Genomic DNA, 19,854 nt, shown 5'->3' with positions numbered 1-19,854 from the left:
AACCTCGCCTCAGTTATTCACGCTCTGGTAACCTCTAGATTGGACTACTGTAATGCACTCTACGTAGGGTTACCTTTGAAGACGATTCGGAAACTTCAGCTAGTGCAGAATGCTGCGGCCAGAGTTCTTACTGGGACGAAGAAATTTGACTACATAACACCTATTCTGGCCCAACTGCACTGGCTACCAATATGTTTCCGGGCCAGATTCAAAGTGTTGGTTCTTACCTATAAAGCCCTTAACGGCATCGGACCACAGTATCTGATGGAACGCCTCTCTCGCTATGTACCTACCCGTTCACTGCGCTCGACGTCCAAGGCTCTTCTCCGGGTCCCAACTCATAGGGAGGCCCGGAGAACAGTAACTAGATCTAGGGCCTTCTCAGTGGTGGCCCCCGAATTATGGAATGCCCTTCCAGATGAGATACACCTGGCGCCTTCTTTGTTATCTTTTCGGCGCCAGGTAAAAACCTACCTCTTTGCCCAGGCATTTTAAGCTTAATTTTAATTATTAATTTAAATTTAAACTGTAATTGTAATTTTTATTTCATTTTTATTCTAATTTTGTTTTTAAATATGTTTTATAATTGTATAGTGTAATCCACACTTGTTCGTATTTTAATATGTGGTTTTATCTTGTTGTACACCGCCCTGAGAGCTTGTTGCTATAGGGCAGTTTAAAAATGCACTTAAATAAATAAAATAAAAATAAATAAATTAGCAATGCAGCACCCTTCATGCCCTATCCTTAGCCTTCACTTCCAAAGGCTTGTTGGAATAAGAAGGTCTTTGCTTGTCGGTGGAAGGACTGCAAGGAGGGGGTCATTCTTACCTCCCTAGGAAGGGAATTCCAAAGCCTAGGGGCAGCCACCGAGAAGGCCCTCTCACGCGTCCCCACTAGTTGTACTTGAGAAGATGTGGGTATTGAGAGAAGGGCCTCTCCTGAGGATCTCAGGGCCCGGGCAGGCTCATACAGGGAGATACGGTCTGATCAATGGCCTGGACCTAAGCCATATAGGGCTTTATAGGTCAGCACCAGCACTTTGAATTGTGTCCGGAAACAGACTGGCAACCAGTGGAGCTTTTTTAACAGGGGGGTAGTACGGTCCCTGTAACCAGCCCCAGTTAGCATTCTGGCTGCAGCACGTTGTACCAACTGAAGTTTCCGAACAGTCTTCAGAGGCAGCCCCATGTAGAGCATGTTACAGTAATCTAAAAGGGATGTAACTAAGGCATGTGTCACCGTGGCCAGATCAGACGGCTCAAGGAACGGGTGCAGTTGGCGCACTAATCTTAACTGTGCAAAAGCACTCCTGGCCACTGCCGAAACCTGGGACTCCAAATTTAACGCTGAGTCCAGGAGCACACGCAAACTGCGAACCTGTGTCTTCGGGGAGTGTAACCCCATCCAGCACCAGCTGTATCCCTATTCCCTGATTCTCCTTACAACTGACCAGAAGCACCTCTGTCTTGTCTGGATTAAGCTTCAGTTTGTTCACCCTCATCCAGTCCACCACTGACGCCAGACACTGGTTTAAAACCGAGACAGCTTCCTTGGAATTAGGTGGAAAGGAAAAATAGAGTTGGGTGTCATCAGCATACTGATGGCACCGAACCCCAAACCCCCAGACAACCTTTCCCAGTGGTTTCATGTAGATGTTAAATAGCATAGGGGACAAAACTGAGCCCTGAGGGACCCCACAGGCCAACGGCCAAGGGGTCGAACAGGAATCCCCCAGCACCACTTTCTGGGTTCGTCCCTCCAAGAAGGAATGGAGCCACTGCAAAACAGTGCCCCCAAGTCCCATCCCAGCAAGGCGGCCCAGAAGAATACCATGGTCGATGGTATCAAAAGCTGCTGAGAGGTCCAGCAGAACCAACAGGGACACACTCCCCCAGTTCTCTGCGTAGGTCCAGTTCTCTGCGTAGGTCATCCACCAAGGCAACCAAAGCCGTCTCCATCCCATATGTATTTTCCATTACCAAATCCAAAATAGATGATCTCTTCTGACTATTTTCTGCAACCTTTCTGGACATATTACATTTGGGTCCATTTGTAGTATTTCAGTATATCAGTGTCATGATATTTGGGGAAGGGGAGTCTTTATAACTGCTTCTTTGGTACCTGGTGGATGAAGTTCTTCTTAGTTCATTTTCTAGGGGAGTCAGTGTATGCTAAAAATATGCATAAAAATAAAATATTCCTAAGGCTGTACAGTTTGTTTTCTCCAACTATTAGAGGCTGAGAAATGGATAATACTCTCATTAATCTGCACAACCACCCCCACATTCTCAAGGCACAGTTATGTAATATGCCAATAAGGCAGAGTGAAATTCCCACAGGTGAAATGTTTACAGAAAGTGCAGTATAGACTCTAGAGTAGAGCTTCTTTCTTTCTTCAAGCAAGAACTGAGAATGCAGATGTTAGACTGGGAGCTAGCATGCAAGTTTTTTTTTGTTTTATCATTCCTTTCTGTATAGTTTGAAAATGTAATTTAAGTTTTGCATGCTTTTCCCTTATACATAACAAGGGTTGTATTGCCTGCATGTTTAAGAGAATTAAATAAAAGATATAAGGTACATTAGAATCCTAAATAACTAGCAAATCATATTGCCAGGCTGGAATGTTTTATACAGACATGATTTGATTAAAATATTGAAAGAGTGAAATAATTACAAAGAGCATTTTTATTGAGAAATTTGCATTCTTTCTAGGTATGGTGATATGAGGAGACAAATTGGCTTTGAGATTCGTGACATGTGGTATAACTTGGGTGAGTAAGGACCCCATTATCTGATCCTTTAACATCTGAGCATCCTGATTATTGGAATTCATAGCACTTTTGCAGTATTAGTGCTGTCTTTATATGGTATATCTGCTTGTTCAAACCTCTGGTTATATAAACACTTTGTCATACCTAAGTTATTCATTTAAGTATTTTTTTTATTACAGCTTCTACTCAGGGCTAGTTCTTGCATTACAATTGTTATATGGAGGAAGGGGCTGCCACCAACATGCAGTATTTTCACATGATCCATGTTATGGCTGGTTGGGATGTGATCCGTTGACCATTGCCAGTTCGAAAGCATTCTGTCAGCCTAACAGGCTGGCATTGATTAGAGTTCATTCATTACCCACTAGCCACAACTTTTTCCAATTCATGGGGGGGTTTGCTTGGAAAAATTACTGACATTAATATCAATACTGGGAAAGAAATACCAATATTTCCTTTTAAAAGGAAATAATGATAAATCATTCTTAAAATCGTTATTAATCGATTAATTTTTTTTAAAGTCCGTTTTCAGAATTAGCTGCAGAAATTTGCTACATTAAAAGCCATTCTTCAGCTATTGAAAATAAGTGAATTAATAGAAAATTTGGTATCAGATCCGAATTGGGTGGAATTCTAGCACATCCCTTAATGATTGGTGTCATGAAGGCAGCTCCCAGCAGTTTTCCATGTGTCAGCCACAGTGTAAGGATTGGTCCTCAACTGTTCTTTGAATGCGTTGTATTCATCTTCAGATAAATTTTACTGAAAGAATCCTTGTTTTAGTGCATAGGATGAACAAAGCTTTGTTAAGGTAGCAGGTTTTAGAAGTGTAAAAGGCCACATACTACCCGGAAGAGCTCTGTAAAGCAATAATTTTTACTTCATAATTTTTCTCAAGAATGCCCAGTGGGTTTCAGCCTAGCGCACTGGGCATTATGACTTTCTAGCACCAGCATGAGACCCTTCTTTTCTTCAGTCCCCCCCCCGTGTTCTCTTCAGCCTAGGCATGAGCAAAACCAATTAAAAAGTCAGTTGAGTTGATTTTAGTATGGAGATATAGTTTAATCCCAGCATCATCTCATTTGTTGCCATATTATCTGGTTTATCATACTTCTGAAGAGGTTCAATGTAGACTGCGACAAGAATCAACCTGGTGACTTCGGGAGCTTCCCAGTTGCCATCAAGTGATGTCTGAGGAGGTGATAGACACTGCTGACCACCTCAGTCAAGCAACAGAGCAAGGACATGGTTTCTATCCTGCAGATGTTTAAATATTGTGTGGCTGAAAAACCCTGAGCCAGTATATCTATTTATTTATTTATTTATTTATTAAATTTATATACCGCCCGACTAGCAATAGCTCTCTGGGCGGTGAACATATCCAGGCTGATGAGTATAAAACTCTTTTTTATTGTGTAACTTTGCCCTCAACTTAAGATGGGTCCATCCCTTCACCGACACTGCCATTTATTTTCTTTCTTTAGGAATTTTTTTAGGTGGGGGGAGAAAACAAGGAAAGAGTAGAAGTAAGATCAAGAAAAGTATAAAAAATACACCAGTGGTTAAAAAAAAGTCAAAAATGTTGCAGGCTGGGATTTAAACTAGGTACTGAGTCTGAAAAAGTTGGTGATGGTTGATCTAAATAACATACAAATCTTTGGAAAAGAGTGATACAGTTAGGTATATACAAACATTAGTAAACTGTTTATTCATCAAAAAGGCAAGAGGGAAGTACCAATAAATAATTTACAGTAAAAACAAATGTTATCCAAAGAATCTATGAATTGCCAAGGTTATTGCTAAAAAGCAAAACTCCATGATCAAGTAAAAACTGTTCTTTCTTCCACATTAATTTTTTTATCTTTGTTCTCTGTGCTGGCATAATTAAGTCTACCATAGTTATATTACCTAAAAAATTGACATTGCCTTGGTTGATTAACATATCACCTCAACAATATTTTCCTGCTTGTTACAATGTGCTTCAATACTAATTACATTCTTACTACCTGCTGTTTACCCAGCTCCTTCAACAGCCTTCCTTAAAATGTTATATTTACTCCAGTTTCTCCCTGTTAGTTCTTTTTTTCTTGCCAAGACCACAACAGTTGTAAACTTTTCTACCTAAATATAACTGGAGTTTGGATCATAACATTGAAATATTTTGACAATTACCCGTTGCCAATACCACTTTAATTTATGCTTCATGTACAAATTTGCATGCTAGGACAATTGTCAACCTTCTTTTACACTGGACCAATATAAGTTGGCTATTTCTGTTTTGCAAATGCAATCTTAGACTGGGATTTCCCATTCCATACCAAATAAGACATCAGTCTCATGAAATATAATATTACCATGGTAATATCTAATTCATAACAGATGAATTTCAATCAGATTTAGATTGTTTGTGGGAAACAATCCATTTAAGTCCTGTTTATCTGAAGTACAGTAAGTATAGACAAGAGTATAACACTACTGGAAAAGCATCTCTGAAAAATCTCCAGGAATCTGTCATGGCAGCCACAGATTCTCAGTCTCAATCAGGGGATTATTTTCTTTGTTAAATAATGTGTGCACTAATTGTCTTGCTACATGATCGGGTGTTAATAATTGGCACTGCTTCTTTAGTTCAATCACCATAATAACGTGGCATGTTGATGTCTGTGCTGGGATGGACTCATCGTAGATTGGAGACAAGACCTCCACCTACCAACATCCCTTAAAACTCTTCCAAAATCATCCCCCAGATAACTATTATCCTGTGGCATGGGACTCCATTCCCTCAAAAGTGGTTGAATGTTGCCAAGTTTCACTGGAATAGTTTGAACAATGGTACTTTGATTGCCTTGTCTTCTGTATTTAAAATGACTGGGATTCAAGTTCTGTCACAGAGCTCAGTCAGATGCAGGGGGAGAAGCTGTAGGGTTTTTAATGTCATCCCCTCCCTCTTCCTGCTGACACTGTGCTAGTTGATCCTGCAGCTGGGATATGTCATATCTCAGTTGGTGTCTTTTCTCTCTAATCATTTCATTTTCCTCATTCTTGATTAGAAAAGATTCATTTGCCAGAACAGCACGAACTCTGTAAATTTCCTCCATTTCCTTTAGACAGGTATTTTTCTCATGTAATCTCTATAATGAATACCATTGTCAACTCTTACAAGGCACTTTATTCCCATCATCATTACTTGATAAAAGACATACTTATATTCTTGTAATGCTTTGTGGTTTTTTAAAAAATATAAAACCATTTTTCCAATAATGTTTTCAGTGACTTCCTATCAGTGGCTGCTACAGGAAACCCTTAAGATTCTCCTCTCTTTTTTTGCACCTGGTCACATAGGGCCTTATAACATCTCCCATGGGTTCATTATGCTTAGTAGCATCACCTGTGGGTCCTTTATGACCATATTACATCTTTTTCTCAATTCCTACTTGCACTCTTGGATCCATGTCACAGCTGTCGCTCAGCCATTCCATTCCCAAATTTCCCAGAGGTCGCAACAGAGCAGATGCAAAGGAATTTTTATTTTGGGTGAGAGTCTTGTAGGGCCAAGCTCCAAGTCAATTCTCTGGCAGTAACAGTCTTTAACAAACTAAAACAAAAGTATGTGTTTAACCCTACAAAAAAAACCAATAGAATATGCCATATAAATATGTAGATAAGTATCACATATTGCAAGTAGTAAGTTACTGGGTATTCTGGAAGAAGCATAAAGTTCAGAGTAGCCTACAAATTGCATATTACTACTGGGCTGCAGAAGACTGACTGCTGAATCTGCTGCCGTGCATGCCACAGACTTTGAATATGTGTGGAAGGAATGTGAATATGAGATCAGTTGTTTTATTGGGCTATGCCTTAAGTGCCAGACAGCTGGAAAAGCTGAGTGCAGTTGAGGGTTGATTGATTGTTTTGCCCTGGATATTAGGCCTATTTCATTAAAAGGTGATGCTTACTTGCTATATTGTGGCATCGTGATAAATATCATATGTACATGTTCAAGGTAAATAAATAAATAAATTCAAGGTACCTCAGATGTATCATTTTGAGTTATTGCTAGGATGATGACAAGTGTAAGGATTAGTGTTTCTTTTCTAGACAGTAAAACAAAACAAAACATGAAATACTAATTTTGGGGGGGATAGTGTACCTTCCAGGTTTTTTTTAAAAAAAGTATCAAAGCAAGCAGTGCTAAGCTATTCAAATTTATTTTATTTTATTTTATTACATTTATATCCCACTTTTATCTCCAAGGAGCTCAAGGCAGCATACATTGTTTCCCCCCCACATAATTTCTAGCTTTGTAACAATAACCCTGTGAAGTAGCTTAGGCTGAGACATGGTGACCAGCCCAAAGTCAGTGTCAGTATAGATAAAAACCTTTGTCCCTAGTCTAACCTTCTAATTACTGTACCCCACTGTCCAAAATGCACCAGAAACAATACCACTGTACTGGTCTAGGGATCTGAGAAACTCCAAATGTATGAGTTGAGAAAATATGTCAGCATTAAAAGAAAATGATTTAATTTTTATGTGCAAATTAAAGCTGGTATCCTGTATGCAGTTAATACACACAAAAGCCAATTGATTTGCACAGGTAATTAACTGCAGGATTGCAGCCCGTGAATTTAAATTACCATGCTTTTATTCATGTAGGAAAACCACAGCATACTAAAGATAATATGAATTTAACCAGCATCTGTTTTCCAGCAGAGTAAAAGTAAATTATAAACTGATAAAGTGAGCACCAAGAAAATATAGCAAACATCTTAGATTATGAGTCAATCACATTGGCTTCTAGAATATTCAGGTTACACACAATCAGAAAGGAGCACTTAGTTCCCATTAAAAATAAGGAGAATCCAAATTATTCTTCATGTAATTGCAGGATTTAGTTTGTGTATAAAAGTGAACTTACATGATGCGTATACTATTTAAGACTCCACATTGGAACAGACGTGTGGCCATTGAGCCATTTACGTTTCTAGCTATGGCATCAAAATACATGTGCAATTTTATTTATTTATTTATTAGATTTATATCCTGCCCTTTCCCCCAATAGGAGCCCAGGGTGGCAATAGAAAAAATATTATTTTAGATTCTAAATGGCCTAATACATTGGCCTTGAGATTATCTATTCAATTCTATCCTGCTTTGATGGTAAATTAGCAATAAAAATATACGAAATGCTGCTTTGGGAGAGCTAGGTAGAGGTCCTGGCATAATAGAGAGGCACATCTGAATAATAAAGCAGGAGATTAAACAAACACTGGATCCCTTTCCCATTTCAACCTTCTACTAGAGGAAAAATGCATTTCCATTATTGCTATACTGGGCAGACAACTTTATGTCTGACTGCAGGGAAGAAGAGGACTGATAGGCCTCTCTTGTCTTCAGGAGATTCCCCCATTGCCTGCTACATTGACTTCTTCCACAAGATGAGTGTATTTCCTTGGGAAGGGGGTCAACATAACAGGTGGAAGAAGAAATCAGACCCTTTGAGAAGGCAATCTGAATGCTAAAAAAGTCCCTCAAATGTTTCTGGATGACCTGCAGGCTAGTCATCCATCTCTACTACTTTTCATCCACCTCCATTTAGTAAAAAGACTGTGATCTGTTATTTTAAGTTAGTTCTAGACATCATCTTTCATTCATATATAGCTGAAAACAGAATGTACATAGAACAGCTCCTGATTCACTGTTCAAAGTTTGCAATTTATGGAGAAAATGGCAACCTGCCTTCTGAAAATACTAAGTGTGAGCATATAATACTCATGTATCAATTACACATTAGTGTACAGTAGTCTTCCAGGAGTATTTCAGTTTGCTGACATTGATTTATATTATGCTGTTAACTTGAGATCCTTCAGAGTACTAGTCTGGGGGACACTCTAGAGCAGTCAATGGATGCTGTCAGGAACGTATAGAAGAGAACAGTTCTCTGACAGCATAGAATAGTTTCAGATAGCTCTTATGGTCATTAGGGCTGTCCTCCACAATTAATAAAGTCCTTATATCCTAGTGAAGGGATTGACAACTGCCAGAACCCCACACCTCAAGAAAAGTTGTGAGGATCTTAAAGGGGCAGTACTCTGACTTGGATTCATTCTCTTTAACGCCATTGGATGGCTTTGGATTGTGTTTTCTGCCTTCTCCAACAGGAACCCCTAAGAGAGGTGACCCTTTGAGCTAATTTTGGTTGAGAAAGGGTTACCTACCCTGAGGACAATGTGTTATACTTCAAATATTGTGGAAAACAGGATGAAGCAACTGATTCCATTTTTAACAGGATTAAGAATCTGCAAGGGTATGTTAGATATCAAATATGCTGCATAGCTGATTTTTGGGACTATATGTTTATCATCTAAAACTATGAGGTTGCTGACTCTGCAGTTCTTGGTAAGCTTTTCATTTTTCCTCCAATCCAGTGCTGCAGAACAAAGTAAATTCTGGGGAAATCTGCCTTCAAACACTGCAGCTGAACCGATAAGCTAAATGGTCTTCAGGCAGTAGAGGAAGGAAAATTTGCAGTGTGATCATATACATTTTAATCTTTTCTATGTGCTTTTTTGTGGTACACATTTTTTTCATGTGTTACATTGCTAGAGAGCCATCTCTTCCTGCAGTGATTTAAAATTTCTGTCAATTAGACCTGTGAGGAAGGATTAAGTAAGATGCACTGTGCAAATGGCAAAAAGGGCTGAAGTACTTCACTGCCAATTTCCCCTGTTTTCTGATGCCCATAAAATTCTAATTTTGAGGTGGATTAGAGCAAGCACAAAGAGCAGTGAAGGCACATTGACCACAACGCTTTATAAAATTGGATATAAAGCTTTTTTATTATTTGTGATGTTACTCTGTATTATCAAGCTCTGATATTCCTTTTCTTATTAGAAAGACTTACCCCACTTGCTCCCTGATATAGCAACTTCTTGTGGTCATGGGAGTTCCACTTTGCACACACAGCCTTTCCCATTCACTTTGGTAGATATGTGTGGGTGTGTATCCTTTTGAGTGAATTGAATAGAGAACCCTGCTACTTTTGACCAAGGGTATTCTCTATAAAAAGGGTAATCAAAGGCTTAAAATGTGTTGTTACGGCAACATGCTTCTTTCATAGATTTACTTCAAAACCAGTCATTTTTCTTCCTCCCTTGAAATTCCATCCCTCAACTTGGAACCTTGTGACAGACCAAGAACTTCATGGCATTGATGGTCTCCCTGACAAATAACACTGTCACTATAATTTGTTTTCTGATCTGTTGGCTCTGACAGATTTCAGGTATAATACAAAAGAACTGTCACCTGGAAGACTGAATGGTAATAATAATGAAATAGAAATAAATCTTCATGGTAGTTTTATGTTTTTGAAAACACTGCCTAGTTTACTTCATGGCTGATCACTGAATATTCTAAGACTGCTTTAGAGTATACTCATCAGTCATTATGCTATTACAAATTAAAAGTGGACTTTATTTTGTTGTTGTAGTCCTATTCTCTTAAAGGGTGTCTGCTAAGTACTGTTGCTATAAGCAAAGCACACATCTCTTGATTTAGAGAATATATTTAATACAGTTTCCAAGATAAATTTCTCACAGAACCTAATTAAACTATGGAATGTTTTGTGGCTGTGAAATATTTCATAGATCACAAGTATGGTGATAAGAAGTCTTTAAAGGGGTATTAGATAGACGTAAGGAGAGTAAGGCTATCAATGACTCCTAGCCATAATAGCTATCTACAGGATGCCTCTGAATGCAAGTTGCTGTGAAATAGCAGCAGGAGAGAGCTATTACCCTTATGTCCTGCTTGTGGACTTCCCTTAGGTAGTAGGTATCTCGTCTGCCACTGTGTGAAACAGGATGCTGGGCTAGATTAGTTTCTGGGCTCCTATGTTAGTTGAGAGAGAGTTACATTCATAACATATTTCTCAAGTACATGTTTATTGAGAAATTACTGTGTTTTAATATGCTAATTAATATGTTTAGGGCAAAATAGAAGACTGAAGAACATTTCCTGAGTTGATTGGACCTAATAGGGCTGGCTACACTTCAACTTTGCTATCACTCGAGAAATATAAAAATACAAGTGGGACATGCAATGAAATGTTACTGTTGAATGCTCCTGTTCAGAGTTCCATTCATCCATGTCCTTCTCCAAGATACTCTATTCAACCCCCTCCCCCTCGTTTTCAAAGACATTTAGCATTCTGTGGCCACTGAGAATGCTCAGTCCTCATTTGGCTATTGTTGGGGGGGGTTGCCTCACACCCTTTCTGTTTTTTCCTAAAGATTTTTTTCTACTTCTATAAACCTTGAGATTCCCCTGAGCATGCTAGTATCTGCCTCTTCTTTCTCAGCAGCCTCATAACTCAACACCTGAGTTCACTAATAGCATATATATTGTTCCTCCTCTTCGGATGCACACCTTGTTGTGGTGAGGGGGTTTGAGTGTGTTGAAGAAGCTGACAGCAATGCCGTCAGGAGTCTAGACCAAGAGGCTAGACTCCTAGCAGGGGCACCCAAGGCGGAATGGACAAAGCTGAAACACCAGACTAAGATGCATCCAAACTCAGAGGAAGGCAATGGTAAACCACCTCTGAATATCTCTTACCACGAAAACCCTATGAACAGAGTATCCAAAATGCAACACGAGATAGTGCTGGAAGATGAGACCCCCCCCAGATCAGAAGGCACTCGCCGAGCTACTGAGGAAGAACAAAGGACAAGTACGAGTAGCGCTGTGACTAATGACGCAGCTGGGTCAAAGCCAAAAGGAAGCCCAGAGGCTGATGCGCATACATGTGAAAGGAGAGTCCGGAGTTGTACGATGCACACAATAGGAAGATGGAATGTGAGAAGCATGAACCAGGGAAAGTTAGAAATTGTCAAGCAAGAAATGGAACACATCAACATTACAATACTTGGCGTGAGCGAACTAAAATGGACAGGAATGGGACATTTCCAATCAGGCAACTACAAAATATTTTATGCAGGAAATGAGAAATTAAGAAGAAATGGGGTTGTTTTAATAGTGAGAAGTAGGGATAGAGAAGAATTAGAAATTGTGGGGAAATGGGGCCTAGGAGACAGAAGTGAAGCAGGAGACAGACTTATTGAATTCTGTGAAGCCAATAATTTGTTTCTTGCGAACACATTTTCTGAGCAACTGAAAAGACAACTATACACGTGGACATCACCAAATGGTCAATATAGGAATCAAATTGATTATATAATTGGTAGCAGAAGATGGAGAAGTTCCATACTTTCTGCAAAAACAAGACCAGGAACAGACTACGGTACATATCATGGTCGTATTGAAAATCAGAGTAAAGCTAAAGAAGACCAACAAAGCAATCATAACGCCAAAATACAATTTAAATAACATCCCAGAAGCATATAAAGATCAAATAAGGAACAGGTTTGAGGCTTTAAACGTAGTTGACAGAGAACCAGAAGAACTATGGAATGAAGTCAGAGACGTTATCAGAGAAAAATGCAAAAAGACAATACCTCTAGTTAAAAAGAGAGAAAGACTCCAATGGATGACTGACAAAACTCTTAAAATGGTTAAAGAGAGAAGGAAAGCAAAAGCAAGAGGAGATAGAAACACAGTCAGAACCCTAAATGCAACAATACAGCAACTAGTACGTAGGGACAAAGAAAATTATTACAATAGTTACTGTATAGAAATAGAAGAGGACAACAAAAAGGGTAGAACAAGAGCCCTGTTCCAAAAGATTAGAGAAATGAAAGGGAAATTTAAACCAAGAGTAGGGATGTTGAATAATCAACAGGGGAACACACTGACTGACCAAGATGAAATAAAAGGAAGATGGAAGCAATACACTGAAGAACTCTATAAAAGAGATATAAGGATGACAGATTCATTCACGGAGGAGCCATATGATGAAGAACCAGAAATTTTAGAATGCAAGGTGTCAAGTCAAGTCAAGTCAAATTTATTACAGTTATCGACCAAAACAAAATATAATAAATAAATACAGATACAAATATAAAGAAACACATTGTAAAATTATTAGAATTTTAATTGACTGAGGTTAGAAATTTCCTGTGAATAATAGCTGTAGCACAAAATTTGGCTACAGCTTCAGTTACATGTACTTGTTGGTCTGCAAGAAGATAATCAACATAGAAAGCATCACTTCTTCCAGGAAGATGAAAGAGTAAAGGACTAATTAGCTGATATCTGAGCTCATGATAATATGAGCAATGGAGTAAAACATGAGTTATTGACTCTATCCCATCATCCCCACAGGGACATTTCCTATCACCATAGGGTATTTTATTAAATCTGCCTTCTAAGACCGCAGATGGTAAGCAATTTAATCTTGCCAGCGTGAACGCCTTGCGGAATTTCGGTAGAGATATGGTGGATAGATAAGACATAGCAAACTGGGGATTACTATTGTGAGTATGTTTTTTAACTAGCATCAGGTGTTGCTGGAGATCCACATCTTTAACTTGTTGAGAGATAAGCTCTTTGACTTTTAAGAACCCCATTAGCATAATTTCAGGAATTGAAAATCCCAGTTTCGTTATTTTATCAATAATCATCTTTTCCCATAAAGAATGAAAGTTGTCTTGGAGTATATGGGAAGCCAGTCCTATTGGGCTAAATATCAATTTAAGCCAGGTGTTGATTCTGAGGCACCAAATTCGGGCTTCTAGTGAGAGTAGTCCTGTTTCCATTCTTAGGATAAAGCTAGGGACACAGGTGGGGACCATAAGTACAGACCTTAGGAAAGTATTTTGAACTGCTTCTAAGGGCGCAAAATTCTCACCAGTAGTTATTTGTGAGCCGTATAGGAGTTGGGGAATTATTTTTGCTTTAAAGACTTTGATGGCTGCGATGGGAATTTGGCCTCCTTTGTTATAATAAAAGGATAATAAGGCTTTAAGAGTTCTTTTTGCGTTTATAATGGCCAATTTCGTATGCAGGGTCCATTTACCTGTAGTTTGAAAAGTTAGTCCCAGGTATTTGAATGCTTTAACTTGTTCAATTTCATGGCCATTTAGCCTCCAAATATGTTTTGTTCTTTTGTTGGTAAAAATCATTACTTTGGTTTTTTCGTAATTTATCATTAATGACTCTTCAGAACATAGCTATCGCAGCCAACAATCTCTTCAGGCCTATAGGAGTTCTTGAAATTAGCACAATATCATCTGCATACATCAAAATAGGTCTGGGAATATCAGTTAGCTTTGGAGGGTGTGATATAATTGATGTCAGCCTATGAACTACAGGGTTTATATAAATATTAAATAATAACGGGGCCAAAATACAGCCTTGCTTGACCCCTTTATAAGTAGGAATGATGTTTGTTAACTGCCCCATATTGTTGCACCGGACATGAAGGTATGTATTATCATATAGGCCTCGAATTAATAACAGCAAACGTGGGTCAATATTTGAATTGCCCAGTTTGGTCCAAAGCCTTTCCCTCGAGATAGAGTCGAAGGCCATTTTTAAGTCGATAAATGCAGTGAATAGCTCGTTCCCTGTTCCTCCCTTATGTTTATTCACAAGGTGTTGAAGCACCAAGGCGTGATCCATATTTGAGCGGCCTGATCGAAAACCTGCTTGCTCTGGGGCCAATATTTCATTTTGTTCTGTCCATGAGATTAATTTGCCATAAAGATGGGCCGAATAAAGTTTGCTAACAATATTTAATAGACTTATGGGTCTAAAGTTAGCCAGATCATAAAGCGAGCCTTTCTTATAAATTGGTATAATTATGGCTATTCCCCAATCGTTGGGTATTTTCATCGAGTGGTCTATCTGCGTAAATAGGGCAGCAAGCAATGGAGCCCACCATTCTGGATGGCCTTTGGAATACTGTCAGAACCCGGAGCTTTGTTAGCTTTTAATTTGGTTATGAGTTCTATGATTTCATTAGAACTCACTGGAGGTCATTCAGGAATAGCATGAGATGGACCTTCAGGACTAGTAGGAGCGACATCCTGCTTATACATTTTAGTAAAATAATTTTCCCATACTTTAGGTGGAACATAACAGCCCATATTGGGGTATGGTTTGGGCCAATTGCATGCAACAATAGACCAGAACATAGTGGAGTTTTTTAGATGGGAGGCATATAAAAGACGTTGCCAAATTTCCTGAAGTCCTGCCTTCTTTTTATTCCTAATCAGTTGTTTAAACAGTTTTCTCTCCTCACAATATACCTGCAGCGTTTCCGGGTTAGGATTCATTTTATAGACCTTAAATTTGGATATTAGTAGTTTTTGCTTTTCCACACAGTCCTTATCAAACCATGGTTTAGATCTAGATATCACGTTATTTGGTTTAGATTTGTGATTAGATAACATTAATGTTTTAAATATACTCATGATTTGATAAAAACACTGATAAGAAATTGAGATCTGGGAGAATGTGAGTATTATTTCTTTTAAGGCAAGAATGTCTGAAGATGACAATCTCTCCTTTATCTCATTCTCAAGCTTAGGGATCCATTTGACCCTCCTAGGGTGGACTTCATATGCTGCCTTAGGGAAGGTCTGCGGATCGATGTGAGGAAAAAAATCACCACAATGCAAAGTTATCATAATGGGAGAGTGATCACTTTCTGGTCTCTCAATGCAATTAAAGTTACTAACCGATTGATATAGTTCTTGAGAGACAATTCCTAAGTCGATTACTGATGCACCTCTACTAGAGAAGAATGTGTATTCGCCAACCCTGTTACCGTTGGTACGTCCATTCAGTAAGATTAAATTTAACTTTATGATCATTTGTGCAAGACAAAGGCCAGAATAGGTTATGCCTTTGTCTTCAGATTGCCTAATGGGGATATTTTGTGGTCCATCTATAAATGGGACCACCTGTTTATATTTAGCAAATAAGGCCTCATCAGATGGGCCCATTCTGGCATTAAAATCACCCAACAAAACAATCATTACCTCAGGGTGCAAAGTTGTAAGTTTCAAAATATATTTTTCCAGCTTGATGATCTTACTAGCGCTAGACTTTTTATCTCTGCTAGGCGATAAATAGACATTAATCAGAAGTAAAGAGTGACAGGATAATCTTATGATTACTGCTACCGCCAAGTCCGACAAGGGCTCGACAGGAATAATTTGAGCTTGTAATGCAGTAGAGATAAACAGAGAAATACCACCCTTCGGCCGGCCACCTTTGTTACTAGGGGTCGCTTTAATTTGATGGGCCGAAAACCCATCCAAACTAAACTCATTTGTCATCCAGGTTTCTTGGAGGAATAAGATATGATATTAAGAATAAGATGCACGAAGGGTCAGCAATTCTGTTTCTCCATCCCGCAATATTCCAGGAAAGTAACTTCAGGGTGGAATTGGCTAGGTTGTATCTTTGTCAGTTATTTGTTTTTTGTGAATGTTGTATAGATTTAAAGCAATGGGTTTCCACTTGAGATGGGTTCATATTTTCCAAAAGTCTTTGGTGCATAAGACTACTTGATTCAGTCTCCAAGGGGACATCATTACTCCTTCCTTCCTCATTGCTCATAATGTACGTTGGTTCACAAATTCTGGGAGGGACAAGCTCCAGTTCAGTAGCAACATCAATCACGTTTTTATCAGAGTTCTCTCTAAGGAGTCTCAGTTCTTTTAAAGCAGCCGCTAACTTGTCTATTTTGGCTGTAATTTCTTCTTGTGCTTCCACTGATAACCTAGAGAACATATCAAGCAGCATATGTTCCTCAGGTAATAATTTGTTTTCATCATATGTCTTTTTACTATCTTCTTGCATATTGGATTGATCGTGAAGAATTCCAGGAGTTAAGTTCTGAACAGTTCCAGAGAGAGGTCTTAGCTGCTGGTCATATAGCTTGGAGTTCTTATCATGCCTTCTTATTAAGGGGGGAGAGAAAGTCGACTCACTAGTTGGATGTACTACTAATTTTAGCGGTTCCGCTGCATTTTCAAAGACCCTCGTAACAATAAGATCCTGTACCAACAAACGATCTTTTAGCTTGGAGAGTAATTTTACTTTCTCTTCATCATAGAACGTTATCAGTGCTCTTGCATTGCTGTAATTATAGAACAGATATTCAACATTGGCAATGTCCGCACTAAGTAAACAGCCGGGTACAATCTTAGTTATAGTCCTCACTAGATGATAACGTCTTTCCTTTTGCGAGAGCATTCCTTTTGGTTTGGGATAGTTTTCTATAGCCAACTTTTTTGTATTTAGAACCAGCTCCCATGAGGTAGGCTTCCTATTAGGATGTATATATTTTATATCATCCATTTCCCCTTCCATTAAAGGCGATTTTTTTTGTGCACTATGCGAGCTTTTAGGGCTAGAGTTAAGATCTCCTAATTTAGATTCCGAATTTAATTGGACTTGAGCAATATCCGAATCCGTCATGGATGGAATGCATTGCTTTAAAACATCGCAGGAGGCCGCTTTGGACTTGACTCTCTTTCTTTTTCTTTTCCTCTTCTTCTTAGATGGTACAATTTTTGGGGCGTCTAATAGCTTAAAAAGTTTGTTAAAGTTCATATGGCGTTTATGATGGGTTCTCAAAGATTTGATGTTTTTGGTCTTTTTGCTATATTTTGGTATTAGTTTGTTGTCTTTCTTCATTTTAACAACAGGTGAGTGAGTTATCGAAGTCATAGTCTGAGCCTCTTGCAAAACTTTTTTGGTAGTGAGTAGCTCCTTATTATTTAATTGTCGATCCATATTAATAATAAGGCTTGTTAGTGTTGTTAACAAGGAGTTAGATTCAGCCACAAATTTGGAGATTTGGCTTACGGATTGAGACATCACCTGACACCATTTTCCGCTTACCGTAGTTAGTTGTGGACTTGAGATGTTCAATTCCTTCAACCCCACAGTATCAACTGCATTAGGCTGGCTATAGCTAGTATCATCTTCACAACAAAATGAGGACTCCAAAGGTGGCATCGAACTATGGTCACTTAATGATGGCACTTCGAACTCTTTCCCTGGATGTAGCATCTCAAGCAGGGCTTCTTCACCCATTGCACTCGCCATTTCTTGTGCCAAATTAGGCGTGACCCCCTCTATACTGTATAACATCCATGGAGGCTGGTTGTTTATTGTCCAGTCATTTATGTTCTTATTAGTCTCATCATGACTTATTATATCAACCATAGCCTGGTTATCCTCTATTTTGTTAGTTTTCTCATTTAAGTGGTAATAGTTGGTTATTTTAGCCTGTGTCACTCTGGTAGAGGGTTGTATGGACCCAGTATTCAGCTGGAGTCCTAAATCCTTATAGTTTTTCCTGGTAAGAACCATTTCCAGAAGCGTATTACCTTAGTAAATGTCTCTTTAAGTTCACTCGGCTTCAACAAGTTAGCTATTTCCAACTCAGTCAGCGTTTCAGTTAAAATATATGACTTCAGAAGCATTTAAAACAACAGTCATTAAATAAAAGGTTAAAAGACACATTGGTTCTGTTATTATTTCTTATCTCTTGGTTTAGAATTCAAAGACATTAGAAGACTCAAATCAGTATTTACTCAGGTCAGTAATTATCAGTCCGTGGGAGGGTTGTCAGCCCTCTTATCCAGAGTGAGCGCTGTAATGTAGCTCTCAGAGTCTTCTGATTAAAAGGTTTATAAAAAAGTTTGTAGACAGACTTGAAGTGTTAAAAGTTAAAATAAGCTTACTTCATTCCACTCTGGTTATGCAAGATTTTGAAAAGATTCTACGGAGCTCCGAATGCCCTAGTCTTGCTACTCCGTGGCCATTTTTCCTCCCCCGAATGCAAGGTGAAAGCTGCTCTTAAAATACTTGGAAGAAATAAATCACCAGAAATAGATGGCATACCAATAGAGTTGCTACAAGCTACTGAGACTGAATCTGTCCACATTTTGAAAAAAATCTGTCAAGAAATATGGAAAACTAAACAATGGCCCACAGACTGGAATCGTTCCATATACATCCCAATTCCAAAGAAAGGGGATCCCAGGGAATGCAGTAATTATCAAACTATTGCCTTAATATCCCGTGCAAGTAAAGTAATGCTCAAGATTCTACAACAAAGGCTCTTGCCATATATGGAGCGAGAAATGCCAGATGTCCAAGCTGGATTTAGAAAGGGAAGAGGCACCAGAGATCATACTGCAAACATACGTTGGATAATGGAACAGACCAAGGAATTTCAGAAGAAAATCACCCTGTGCTTTATAGATTACATCAAAGCCTTTGGCTGTGTAGATCATGGAAAAAATATGGAATGCTTTAAAAGAAATGGGGGTGCCACAGCATCTGATTGTCCTGATGCGCAACCTATACTCTGCACAAGAGGCTACTGTTAGGACAGAATATGGAGAAACCGATTGGTTCCCCATCGGAAAGGGTGTGAGACGGGTGTATTTTATCACCCTATTTGTTTAATCTATATGCAGATCATATCATACGGAAAGCAGGATTGGACCAAGAAGAAAGAGGTGTGAAAATTGGAGGAAGAAACATCAATAATTTAAGATATGCAGACGATACCATACTACTAGCAGAAACCAGTAATGATTTGAAAGGAATGCTGATGAAAGTTAAAGAGGAAAGCACAAAAGCAGGACTACAGCTGAACATCAAAAAGACTAAAGTAATGACGCAGAAGATTTATGCAACTTTATAGTTGACAATGAGGACATTGAACTTGTCAAGGATTATCAATACCTCGGCACAGTCATTAACCAAAATGGAGACAATAGTCAAGAAATCAGAAGAAGGCTTGGACTGGGGAGGGCAGCTATGAGAGAACTAGAAAAGGTCCTCAAATGCAAAGATGTATCACTGAACACTAAAGGCAGGATTATTCAGACCATGGTATTCCCGATCTCTATGTATGGATGTGAAAGTTGGACAATGAAAAAGGCGGATAAGAGAAAAATCAACTCATTTGAAATGTGGTGTTGGAGAAGAGCTTTGCAGATACCAGGGACTGCAAAAAAGACAAATAATTGGGTGTTAGAACAAATTAAACCAGAACTATCACTAGAAGCTAAAATGATGAAACTGAGGTTATCATACTTTGGACACATCATGAGAAGACATGATTCATTAGAAAAGATAATAATGCTTG

General features: G+C 38.7%; 2 protein-coding genes across 3 annotated transcripts in view; both read left to right on the top strand.

Annotated features, from left to right (window-relative positions):
* Positions 1-19,854, top strand: part of DOCK1 (dedicator of cytokinesis 1) — a 702,192-nt gene that overhangs the window by 520,928 nt on the left and 161,410 nt on the right. For both annotated transcript variants that reach the window (XM_061635676.1, XM_061635677.1), the window contains exon 32: positions 2,716-2,774. In XM_061635676.1, the coding sequence (XP_061491660.1) occupies positions 2,716-2,774 (59 nt within the window). The remainder of the gene's footprint in view (positions 1-2,715; positions 2,775-19,854) is intronic.
* LOC133389608 (uncharacterized) lies at positions 12,493-18,985 on the top strand (the record flags this gene model as incomplete). Its single annotated transcript, XM_061637579.1, has 2 exons — positions 12,493-12,711; positions 18,539-18,985. Coding segments are annotated over 2 exons (666 nt in total), but the record flags the coding sequence as incomplete, so codon positions are not given.

The sequence above is a fragment of the Rhineura floridana genome, chromosome 7 (assembly GCF_030035675.1).
Source record: "Rhineura floridana isolate rRhiFlo1 chromosome 7, rRhiFlo1.hap2, whole genome shotgun sequence".
NCBI lineage: Eukaryota > Metazoa > Chordata > Lepidosauria > Squamata > Rhineuridae > Rhineura > Rhineura floridana.
The sequence above is the reverse complement of the archived record's forward strand: the minus strand, read 5'-3'. Positions and strand labels throughout refer to the sequence as shown.